This window comes from Malaclemys terrapin, chromosome 4 (assembly GCF_027887155.1).
Source record: "Malaclemys terrapin pileata isolate rMalTer1 chromosome 4, rMalTer1.hap1, whole genome shotgun sequence".
Taxonomy (NCBI): domain Eukaryota; kingdom Metazoa; phylum Chordata; order Testudines; family Emydidae; genus Malaclemys; species Malaclemys terrapin.
In genome coordinates this window covers 83,767,840-83,780,280 of record NC_071508.1, presented here as the reverse complement: position 1 = coordinate 83,780,280, position 12,441 = coordinate 83,767,840, and the positions used below count along the sequence as shown (strand labels likewise).

The following is a 12,441-nucleotide window of genomic DNA, read 5'->3' as shown; positions in this document are numbered from 1 at the left end:
CCTCCGTAAAATGAGGATAATAATACCCCTTTATTTCACAAGTATTGTGAAAATAAATTCATTATTTGTGAAAAACTCAGATACAATAGCAATGAGCACCCCTAAAAAGCCCATGAAGAAATTAATCATTTTGTATTCGGAGCAGGGTTTGAATAGCGTGCAGTACGGCCTGGGGCCATATACTGAATAAGGAAAAAACAAACAAACAGAAGTTGTTCATTAGGTGATCATCCTCCATTGTGTGCACTGAATGAAGCTGGGTCAGCTGGAAAAAATAGTATGTGATCATGTAATTAATGACTATATCATCATAATGCATACACACAAGGGAGCCAAATTAAGGTTGCATGCACAACCTTAATTCTGGTATCTTCTAACTTCTGAGTGCTTGATTTTGCAACCTTTATGTTCTTTTAATATTGTTTTTTTCTGTATAGTAATATTAAAGGAAAACTGCAGATGAGTTTTAGGGGGGAAACAGTATGAAAAACCTAATATGACTGCAAGTAATGTGATCTCAGTGTAAAACATTTTGATGAAAAAATTATTTTTGGATTTCAACATTCCCTACACAGTGCTGGAGAGCCAAACCCAATCATGCTACTGGATGAGAATCAGAGAGTGAAAATGACTAGACCCAAAGTGAAATTAAACAGTCTAGTTTCACAATCCAAGCTGAGTTAAAGAGAGAATACATTACATTGTAAAAACTAACCTTGATATTTAAAATTATCCATCTTAATAATCCCATGCGTCATAAGTAACTCAAAGAAATATTTTTAAATAAAGAGTATAATTCTTATATTGACAGTAGTCCAGGGGCTTGTAAAATTCATTGCACAATTTCAAAGCTTCTCTGTATTAATGTGAACCACTGCACGCTTTTTAGATTCTGCCTTAGTTTATGTTCTTTCACTGATAAGATACTTTGTACGGAGAAGCTTTACAAATTATTCCTGATATGTATTCATATTACAGTTTTGCCAACCCCAATACTTCAAAAATCCTCAGTCAGGCCCCAAAAAATCATGAAGCTGACTTAAAAATATAATATTTTTTTTATTTGCCTTCTGGCTTTTGAGCCTTTAGAGTACACATTGCCAAGCTTTTCTCTGCAACCAGGAAGTCTAGAAACTTTTATTTTTAAAAATGAAAGCTCAGATTCTGACATAATCATATGATTTCAGGAGGACGAGATTCCAGAAAACAACAAATATTGCAAGACTTGCAATAAAACTGCAAGACCTGGCAATAGTTTATTTAAATAGGCAGTTAAACACATTGCGGGCAGGCCTGTAAATGGAAAGATACAGTGATAGATTAACACACAGGAACAGTGAGTTACCCAATGGAGCTCCTGCTTGGCAATCTACTATGTTCCTCATTTATAGATATGGAAAAAAAGACTTAAAACTCTACTGATCTTCTTTTCCATGAGACAACTACACCATAATAATCATACCTTACATTTATATAGCATCGCAAAGGATCCCAAATAGGAATCACTTTTTACATGGTACTTAAATGCAGCCAAGTCTAGGGTGGAATTCAGTAGCCAATTAACAGTACATGGAAACATTACACTACAGTTTATAAGAGAACATGAAAAATAATACCATAGCCAGTTGGAATGAGAAAGAATTATTTAGAATTGGCCAGAACATGACTTTAAACATTTGTTATTATACAAAATAGTGCCATGCAATTCTTTATTTACAAAAATGGTGAGCATCTTTGTGCTTCCTAGCATAATGCTGGAGCATTTGTGCGCCATTAACACAAAAGAAAATGACCTACTGATTCACGAATACAATTTTCTGCAGCACGTGGTTTTCCTGAGACTTGATGGTTTACATGGTCTGGAGTTTATCTAGCTGGGAACTAGAGGGGCTAAGAGAAGCCATTTGCTGCATCAAAGGGTTGGTGTGTCTTTTGGCAGAGGTGGGGCATCAGTGCCTGTAACCAGTATCACAAACCAAGCCAAAGGGAAGTATTGTAGCATGTAAAAGTAGCATGTAAAAAGTGATTCCTACTTAGGATCCTTTGCGATGCTATATAAATGTAAGGTCTGATTATTATGGTGTAGTTGTAAAGAAGTGTACCAGCTGCACGGACATTCTATTCATATTTTGGAAAAGATCTAATTTCAAAGGCCTGTATAATAAATCTCTGTTTCTCAAGATAATGTGAAAGACTAAGATCAATGTCCCAGCCAATTTCCTGCTTGTCTGCTAATTTCTGTATTTAGTGCTTGAATTGAGGGCGGTGGGCGGGGGAAAGCGAGGGGTTGAGGGGGAATTGTCTGGCGCAAGAGAGAATTGGTATTCTCTTTGAAACAATGAAGTACAATAATTGTATTTGAGACACCTAGGGATGTGTTAGTATGGAAGGGGCATTCCACCCTTCTCCCTCATAACACTTGGGAATGGCTGAAGTTAAGGGACATTTTCTCCTCTTCCACTCCATGCACACAGGAGAAAGGACAGCATGATGCATTCTCTCTGATCAATATTAAACATTGTATCTCTGCTTTTAGCCATGTTGTCCACGTGACTCAGCAAAGCCTGACAAGCTGTGCAAAGTCAGCCCCACTGTAATCCCCACCTTACTGGTCAGAGCTGACAACAAAGGAGCTAAATTATCCCCTTCCTCTGATGAAATCCGTGTGTATCCAAAAAAAGAAAATTCTTTCTCCCAACAATATACAACAGCAGAGATAACAGATATGGAAATGAAAACACTGGGTAAGTGGACAGAATCTAATGATGCTAACATGGTGTTGACTTTTCGGATACCCACAATGGGACAAAGGTTTAAATGGAAACTCTCAAATCACTTGGGCCCTCACAATTGCAAGCAACTGAGTAAGAATTATCCTCAGATTTTAAAATCCCTTTATTATTCACGATTACAATACTTTTTTTATCCATCACTGTAATTGAGAATTGAATAAAATAAAAACCATTGCAGTCATTGTTTCTGAGTTACCCTGAAATATTTTTGCTTTGCTTTTTCAGAGACGTATAAACAGCAATCACATATTAACTAAGGCTTTGTCTACACCACACAGCTTTCAGCGATAAGGCTGTGCTGCTACAGCTGTGCTGCTAAAAGCTGCACAGTGTAGCTGCTGTTTATTGGCAGGAGAAAGCTCTCCTGCCGACAAAAAGCTCTCCTGCCGACAAAAAACTTCCACCCCCCACGAGTGGCAGCAGCTTCTGTTCACACCAATGCTTTTCATCAGTAAAACTTTTGTCACTCAGGTGTGTGTGTGTTTTTTAAGACCCCTGAATGACAAAAGTTTTGCCAACGAAGTTACAGTATAGACAAAGCCTAACAAAAACTTGTTGATACTACTAAAGCTCTGCCATTATAGAAAAAGATCAATCATGATAATGAGAACCTCAAGAGAATAAATGGGAAAACCCATGTTTCTTTTAGGGCACACATGCAAACACAGGATTGTGGAAGAAGTTGTTGTTTGAAGGAAAACACCAACGGGGAAAGAAAAATTATCAAGCATCAGATAGTAAATTCCAAAATTTAATAGTTAAATGACTAAAAACTAAGCACATCTGGCAGTGCCACTTTTAACTTTCTATATTTTCATACAGATGTTCTTTGCTTATGCTGGAACATACTGGATCATCAAAATAATACTCTTACATTTATTGTACTAAAGGAAGTGCTTTGGTGCTTTACAAGCTACATATACAATAATTACTTCATTCATCACTGAAATGCAACTGCATTGGGTTGGAATCAAGCAGCTGTTTAACAATACAGTTTGGGACAGGATGTACAGGAGGATACATTATCCAGCAGAAACTGCAGGGGGAATTTAAGGAGGCAGAATGCAACTACCAGAGTTGGAATTTGGCCATCTATCTGGGGTTGAGACCCCCTATTCTTAAGATATGTGCCAAGCACCAGTTCTTTTGTGTGCAGTCATTCCACCACTTTGAATATTTCTAGGGAAATAGTTCACTTCGTATTTTGTTGGTAACATTCTTACCTAGAGAGCATGCCCAGAGGAGTAACATTAAGTGATCCCATCAGCATTGCCAGGGCCATCCCTGGGGCCTCTCGCTCTATTACTTCTTTAGTGGCCTGTAATCAAAGATTAAACAGCAGACTGAGTGAAAACAACGAAAAGAAATGAAAAGAAATGTGAAACTAACTAAAGTTTGTATAAGAACATTCCCCTTTTTTCTTAAATGTGATCAGCATGGAAGTTTCAGCCGTGAGTGTTACAAATTCAGAGTGGAGACCGTCAGCTTTCCTGAGGTCTTCCCCTCTTGCGATATAGAAGATGCCCATGACAAAGACTGGATTCTGAAATTCATCCCCTAAAGAATATTTTCTTGCTTGTGTAAAGAAAATAAACATAACATGGAAAATACAAAATCACTGTTAGATTTAGTGTAACAAATTATTGTGAGAATACTGAAAGCCTTGTGCTCTGGGACCTTCATGTTTGCAGGGACTATTAAATTCCACTGCATGAATAATGACAACTTCCTCTATCAGGAATGAAATAGCATTTGGCAACTAAGCAAGAAGACTAGTTGTAAATACCCCCTTATCATCATGTGAATTTTCCTGTTGGCTTTTTTAAGGGGAATAGGAGGGGAAGTATAAAGCAATCTGAACAGGAGCAGGGAAAAGAACCTGCTAAATGAAGCCCATGTAGCAGACAGACAGGAAAAATAGTGAAAATGAAAATGATAATGGCCAGGGGATGGCAGAAAGCTGCAGCCTTCCCTATCAATTACATCAGCAAAGTGGTGGTTCCAAACAAGCCAGTGGCATTTGTTCACAGAAAGCTCATATGCATTAGGCATCAGGAGGACGGTAGTACAGTCACAAAATTTTCACAATTTTTTGCATGTAAGGAAATGGGTGAGAAATTATTTTTAAGGGACATGCATACTTTTCTGCTGCCACTTCATATTTGTCATATAGGATTAGATTTATCTATTCTAGTCTCTAACATCTAGCACTGGCCAATACCTGATACTTCCAAAGAAGTCTCCTTTCTCCCATTCCTTATATGTAGGGGATAAAAACCTCCTGATCCTTGCAGAGAACAGTTTATGCTCTGAACCATGTTACTGGATTACCCTTTTCTTACCATAAATAGTTATGAATGTTACTAACTCTCATAAAATGATCAAATCCATTTTTTAAAAATGCAACCAAACTTCTTTGTGCAGTGATCAGTAGAAGGGACAAGGAAGCAAGACACTCCTTGTTAGGAAGGTCACTGTCAATATACTAAATATTCTTCGCATAATATTTTTCATTTTGACACACTGAAAGAATTAAAATAAAGAATAATAGGTAAAGGATTGCATGGAAAAGTAATATATTACAAATCAATTACATTTACCTAGCATGTTTCATTCAGAAGCAGCAGACCCCAAATTGCTTTGCAGGCTGTGGGCTCAATTGTTGTATTGCAATATGCCCCAAGAAGATACTATGTCTCAGTGGGTTCAGTGTGCCAACTCTTGTGATATTTGGCGTTATTCTTGAAGCCCTACTCTTGGAGTCACATGATTACATGAGTATTTCATTAAAAAAAAAAAATAATTCTAGCTCTCATGGTTCCAGATGAAAGCTTGAAAATGTGAGCCCTAAAGGTTCCAAACCCCAAAGGCAAATAAAACTCTCAAATGTACTATTTTGAAAATTTCATACTTTTTAAGCCTATCTCATGAGTTCTGGGAGTCTGACTGAAACAGTAGGGCTTGGCAATACTGATGTCTCCACATCCAGAAGGGTGCAGAGACACTATATCACTCCTGAAGTGGGTGCAATAGGGAAACACAAGGTCTGCTGCATTGTGTCTAACCCTTGAGGTGGTGTGTAAAAGGGATGTGATATAAATGCTGCAACTATAATCCCTTCAGCAAATATAAAAGTAAAGATTAAAATTCTTACAGTTACAGCTACTAGATTCTACATAGAGTTCACCAGTGAAAAAAGAAAACAGGAATTGGGGGGAACATTGCTGGTATTAAGAACACTTTGTACTTATTTTGCACTTCTCATCAAAGGATCTCAAAGCATGTTGCAAACATTAATTATTTCTCTCTTATATTATCCAGGAGACGTAAGTATATCCCCCATTTTACATATGGGAAAACTGAACCACAGATAGGTTAAATAACTTGCCTGAGATCACAAAGTGAGTCAGTGGCATAGCCAGGAATCAAATCTCTCTTTAAGTCCCATAAGAGAACATGTTACAGGGCAAACCCTAAAAAAAAGAATATGCCTATTGCATATTGCTTACGCAACAGGCATTACCACTAGCAACATCTTCCAAAGGTAAATATAATACCAACAGACATAACATATAACCACAAACAAAAGACCCCAATCTTTCATCAAGATGCAAACTGGTACGTGCACTCTGTCCTGGAAACTAGAAGCTTAGGGTTATGCTAAACCAAAGAATTTGAATGCAGTAATAGAAACTACATTTCCCTTCAATTCATGCATATAGTATACGTTGTACAATATCTCCCATCTTCCCTTCAGAAACAGAAAAGGCATAAAAATGCAGCTTCATGTTTTCATTGCTGCAAAAAGGAAATGGGAAGACATGAGTTGGAAACAATAGAAACAAAGCTCAGATCTCTATGTTGAATAAGATGTTCTGCCAAAAAATATACCTGGTTTGATATAAAATTATCAGTCACCCACTGAAAATCTAAAAGATTTGGTGTGTTTTACAGTATAGAAGAAATATACATTACTGCAGGGGTCAGCAACCTCTGGCACGCGGCTCGCCAGGGTAAGCACCCTGGCGGGCCGGGCCAGTTTGTTTACCTGCCGGGTTGGCAGGTTCGGCCGATTGCGGCTCCCACTGGCTGCGGTTCGCCATCCCAGGCCAATGGGGGTGGCGGGAAGCCATGGCCAGCACATCCCTCGCCCACGCTGCTTCCCGCAGCCCCCGTTGGCCCGGGACGGCGAACCGCAGCCAGTGGGAGCCGCGATCAGTCGAATCTGCCGACGCGGCAGGTAAACAAACTGGCCTGGCCCGCCAGGGTGCTTACCCTGGCGAGCTGCGTGCCAGAGGTTGCCGACCCCTGCATTACAGTATTGGGACAAGTTACTTAAAGTGCACCTTACTAAGAATGAAGAAAGTTGGCACTCTACTGAATTGTGTATATACGTATATATAAAATCACATACACCTGTATATATTATACACACATATGCCTTTTACCTTCAAGTAATAGATATTTTCTATGTTATTAAAAATTAGTTTTAAACATAATTTATATATTGAGATCCCTTTTCTTTGCCCTTGAGCACAGTGACACTTTGAAGATGTCATTATTTAATGTTCGAAAGAGGCTTCAAAGATTGTGGTGTTCTTTTGTATCTTGCACTAACAACGACCTTGCGGTCCAGGAAATCCTTCAGTAAAATTCAAGCATATTCTTTAACTTCATAAGAAAAATTATCTTGACAAAAAGTCATTGCTAGCATGCAGATTGATTATTAAATATGCATCGTCTACACAACGCCAACACAAGCCCAGATAAACCATCTGACCTTTGTACAAGTCACTAAATATACTGCATTCTTAGTAATTATGCCTTCATCTATTATTACAGGCATACTTCTGCTAACCGGAGAACATTGCCTGTTCTCACGGCATAGCTAGATGGATTTAATGAAAATGGCTGTGGCTAACATTCCTCGCAGTGCCATCTGCTGTTTAAATCAGCCACCTGAGACTCCACTCTTGGGATGTCTTTAAATAACACATAGATACAATATGTACAAATCAGTGAGCAAGAAGAATTGCAATCTCCTCGAGACTGAGACGCATGCAAGTTAAGTAGTTGTACATATGACTGAAATAACTGGGACTGTGATAGTTTGCTGACCGTTTTGTGTTCATCTGTAACACTCTCTTTGTTGTTATTTTCAACTAGTTATTTTATTAGAGAGCTTTTAGCCACCTTTCCTAATCCTTCCTCTGTGAACTGGGGCAGGAGGAGGAATGTCAATATAACATTTGCATCTGTGTCCAGCTTAAGAGCTAACAGGCAGACATATTTACTCTCTTGCATAGAAATCACTAATAAAATAAGGTGACTCAGCATCTTGATATTACACCAATAGTCTGGGAGTTGCAGTGAGGCAGTAAAACTCTGTTTGATAAACTACTTTAGATAATTTCCTGAAAAGATCAGTAACCAAATATTAGGCCTAATGAAGCCCATCCCCTTATTTTACATCACAATTCATCATTCCCCTTCTTAACCTGACAGGATTGAAGGGCACTGGTTTTGGGACAATCTGCCGGATGGAGGCAGAACATGAAGACATATTTACACTAGAAAAATTAGTATCCATAGTACAGCAACAGCCAGAAATAGTGCAGTGGCACTGGCACTAAGCCACTAATATAGATGGACCTTAGGTGTTTTTACGTCAGAATTGTCAACTATCATGGTTTTAGTGTGTGTCTTGTAATATTTACTTTTTGAAATTTTAGTATCACATTTTCTCATGACTGCAGGCATTACATTTGTGAAGTTTACTTCATTCAGAAGGCCAATGTCTCTCATTACTTTCACTGGGGCTGAACCTCAGTCAAGGCAGCTACTGTTTCCTTCATTCTCTGTCCATGGAAGTGAGTATGTTATGTTCACAGTTGGGCTTCTGCGGTTGTGGCAGTACCGGGGGCACTCACCAGGAGGAAGACGGGGAGTATGAGGTGCTCGCTGGAGGAGACAGGCACCATTCCAGCAGATTCAGTGATCCCCGCGTCTGACTGTGCATGTGGGCGCATAGCCTCCTCCATCAGATACTTGCAGAGGCGAAGTTCTCTAGCTTCCCAAGTCCGAGGTGGGAACAAGTGGCAGATGGTGCAGCGGGAGATGATGTGGGCTTTGCTGAGGCAGTAGAGACAATGTCGGTGCTCGTCACTCACAGAAAAGCTCACAACTTTTGAAGCCGGCTTGTTAGGGCATAATTCCTGGGAGCTTTGGTGGGGGAGGGGTGTCTCCCCACCAGGGGAACAAGTCCTACAGGGGAGCCTAACTAAGAACGTAGCAAAGCCAACTATATACAACTAAATCACAAGTAAACTATATACAATAAGTAGGAATGGACAAGAGTTCTCTTAGCAAGCTAAGAGCACCAAGGAACAGGGGTTCTGACTCTGGCCATGCAGCAGTCAGAGGGATCTGGAACGGCGTTGACCCAGATAGCCTTGGACGCAACATGTGGACTATGCATGACGCATGTGTGGGTCAATGAACACTACTGCAAACAGTTCCAGCTCCAGTGCATGGCAACGCACGTGTACCCACGACTGGAATACATATAGGGACCATCACTCGAAGAAGAACTGAGAGGAAACAGTGGAATGTAGGCTGCAGGTAAGATTGCCACCTGTCTTGAATTTCACAGAAGTTTCAATATTGTAGTCACACATCCCACAAGGCTGTTAATCAGGCATGTTAAAGTCCCAATTTTGAGTGACAGCAGCCTTCTAGACCAGCACGGAGCTGGCTTAAGGCCTGGAATGAGCTCAAATAAAGGAATACATAGGGTAGTAAACATTGAGTGAGAGAGGAGGTTTTGGGTGGCCTTACCTTCAGATAGGTCTGCCTGCAGTAGCAGCCACTGATTGAAAATGTGTCAGGAGTTGAGTTTGTTCATCCCCCAACTCCCATGTAACAGTGGCAATTCCTTGGGGACACAGAGTGGCAGGATGGGGGGGGGGGAACAGAATAAGGAATGCAGAATGGCGTAGGTACTTCATTCACAGAGCTATCAAGTTGAGGCCTTCCGTAGCATTACATCTATACTTCTTTTTAAAGTATTGCAAATCACTGGCAAATACAAAATTTAGTCAATTTGCATAAAATGTTCATACAATAGGATCGTACATCTCCCTAATTACCCCCCCTAAAAGGTGGCAATGCTAGGTGCACAGGAGAAACAGAGGGAATGCAGGATGCAGGCAGGAGACAGAAAGGCACAGGAAATGGATTGTTTGCAGGCTAATATAGGGTTCAGGAGAGACACTGAGGGGCACAAGAATGTGGAGTGCAGGGAGGGAAGCTTAGAGGTTACAGTGGAATGTGGGGGCTGCAGACTAAGAGGGATGAGAATATGAGCAGGAGGGAGACTGAAGAGGTGTAGAGGAATGGAGAATGTCAGAGGGGAAACATAAGGACTAAGATACTGTAAAGGGAAAAGGATGGACTATGTGAATGAAGGGTTTGGGCTGGGAACAGGACACTATGAGGGAGCATGGAGGTGAAATGGGAGTGGGAAGGAGACTGGGTGGAATAGGGAGGGAAATGAAGAAGGGAGAGACAGGATATTGATAGGGGAGGAGGGAATGGACACAGATAAAATGACAGGTTTCAGAGTAGCAGCCGTGTTAGTCTGTATCCGCAAAAAGAACAGGAGTACTTGTGGCACCTTAGAGACTAACAAATTTATTAGAGCATAAGCTTTCGTGGACTACAGCCCACTTCTTCGGATGCATATAGAGTGGAATAAATATTGAGGAGATATATCCACACACACATACAGAGAGCATGAACAGGTGGGAGTTGGTAAGACAACTAAGACAACTCCCACCTGTTCATGCTCTCTGTATGTGTGTGTATATATATCTCCTCAATATTTATTCCACTCTATATGCATCCGAAGAAGTGGGCTGTAGTCCACGAAAGCTTATGCTCTAATAAATTTGTTAGTCTCTAAGGTGCCACAAGTACTCCTGTTCTTTTTACAGATAAAATGATAGCTTCTCCTAACCCAGGGACTAGGAGGGGTTAAGTGGAGGCCAGTAATGTTTGTTTATTTCAGAAAATGTTTTTATTTCAGTAATGGGTTCCTTAAAAGCAGGGGTGCCATTTAGGAAAGGTGTGTGTGGGGGGGGACTAGACCCAGTTTCATACAGGAGGTCTACTCACCCTAGCCCCAGATGGAGCTTTTAACCTCAACACAGCTTTAGCGTAATACGTGATGAGTTCGGAAGCTGGGAGCAGCTCAGCCTTTGGGGCAGGGAGTTTGTTTAGAAACAGAGGCAGGGTGATTAAGATAACAAGAGGCTTGTCATTAAAGTACATTAATGATCCTTAGATAATCCTGAAAGCACTGGCAGGCACTCCAGTTAAAAGATAGGAAACAAAGGGTAGGAATAAATGGCGAGAATGGAGAGAGGTAAATAATGGTGTCCCCCAGGGGTCTGTACTGGGACCGGTGCTGTTCAATATATTCATAAATGATCTGGAAAAAGGGATATGCAGTGAGGTGGCAAAACTTGCAGATGATACAAAACTACTCAAGATAGTTAAATCCAAAGCAGACTGCAAAGAGTTACAAAGGGATCTCACAAAACTGGATGACTGGGCAACACAATGGCAGATGGAATTCATTGTTGATAAGTGCAAAGTAATGCACATGGCAAAATCTAATCCCAACTACACATACAAAATGATGGGGTCCAAATTAACTGAACCCATCAAGAAAAAGATCTTAGAGTCATTGTGGATAGTTCTCTGAAAACATCTGCTCAATCAAAAAAGCTAACAGAATATTGGGAATCATTAGGAAAGGGATAAGACAGAAAATATCATATTGCTTCTATATAAATCCATGGTATGCCCACATACTGAATACTGCGTGCAGATGTGGTTGCCCCATCTCAGAAAAGCTATATTGGATTTGGAAAAGGTAATGAGAAGGGCAACAGTTTTTCAGGAACCCTAGTGATACCAACACTCTGATGGTGTACTCAAAAGTGGTGTCCTTTATAAACCAATTGTCCAACTGTCAAAAACACTCTAAGCCTGCACAGGCAGGCCACAACTACTGGCAGGCATTTCATGAAAACATCAGACACCAATATCAACCCAAAAGGCAAAACATGAAATCAATAGTGCTGTTTCTGTACAATAAATCTGAGATACTCCCTAAGCACCAGAAGTGTTCCTATGTAAGTGTAGGCATCTTCAAAACCCAGAGGACAAAACCTAGTCACTTTCCCCTGAAGAGGCATGATCAATTCCAAAAAAGCCACTTTGAACGTTTTTTTTAACCAAATATTAATTCCAAAAGTGCTTGAGATTCCAGATAGGCCAGAGACTGCTAGATTATCTGGAAGTATCTAGGATACTTTTTAATCCAATGACATTGAATGATGACCCTCTTTGCCAGGAGTGTCTGGATTTTCTGCAACATCTCTTTGTGATCAGAATGTGTCTCAATCATTTTCAAGCCAGGAGTAGCAGAGAGGAGCAATTTGGAGGGGTTTCTGAAATGTTCAGTACTCTTTGCTACTATCCCAGTGTGATACAAGCAGTCTTGCATCTTAACATTTTCATCTGCATGAACTACAGTCGCCTATGAAAGCCCTCAGCTGAAAGGCCTGGCTACATCACTTTT

At 40.3% G+C, this 12,441-nt stretch overlaps 1 protein-coding gene across 6 annotated transcripts in view; it reads right to left on the bottom strand.

Annotated features, from left to right (window-relative positions):
• GPHN (gephyrin) overlaps positions 1-12,441 on the bottom strand; it is a 453,097-nt gene that overhangs the window by 205,223 nt on the left and 235,433 nt on the right. For all 6 annotated transcript variants that reach the window (XM_054026831.1, XM_054026833.1, XM_054026832.1 and 3 more), the window contains exon 4: positions 4,016-4,110. In XM_054026831.1, the coding sequence (XP_053882806.1) occupies positions 4,016-4,074 (59 nt within the window). In that variant the 5' untranslated portion in view covers positions 4,075-4,110. The remainder of the gene's footprint in view (positions 1-4,015; positions 4,111-12,441) is intronic.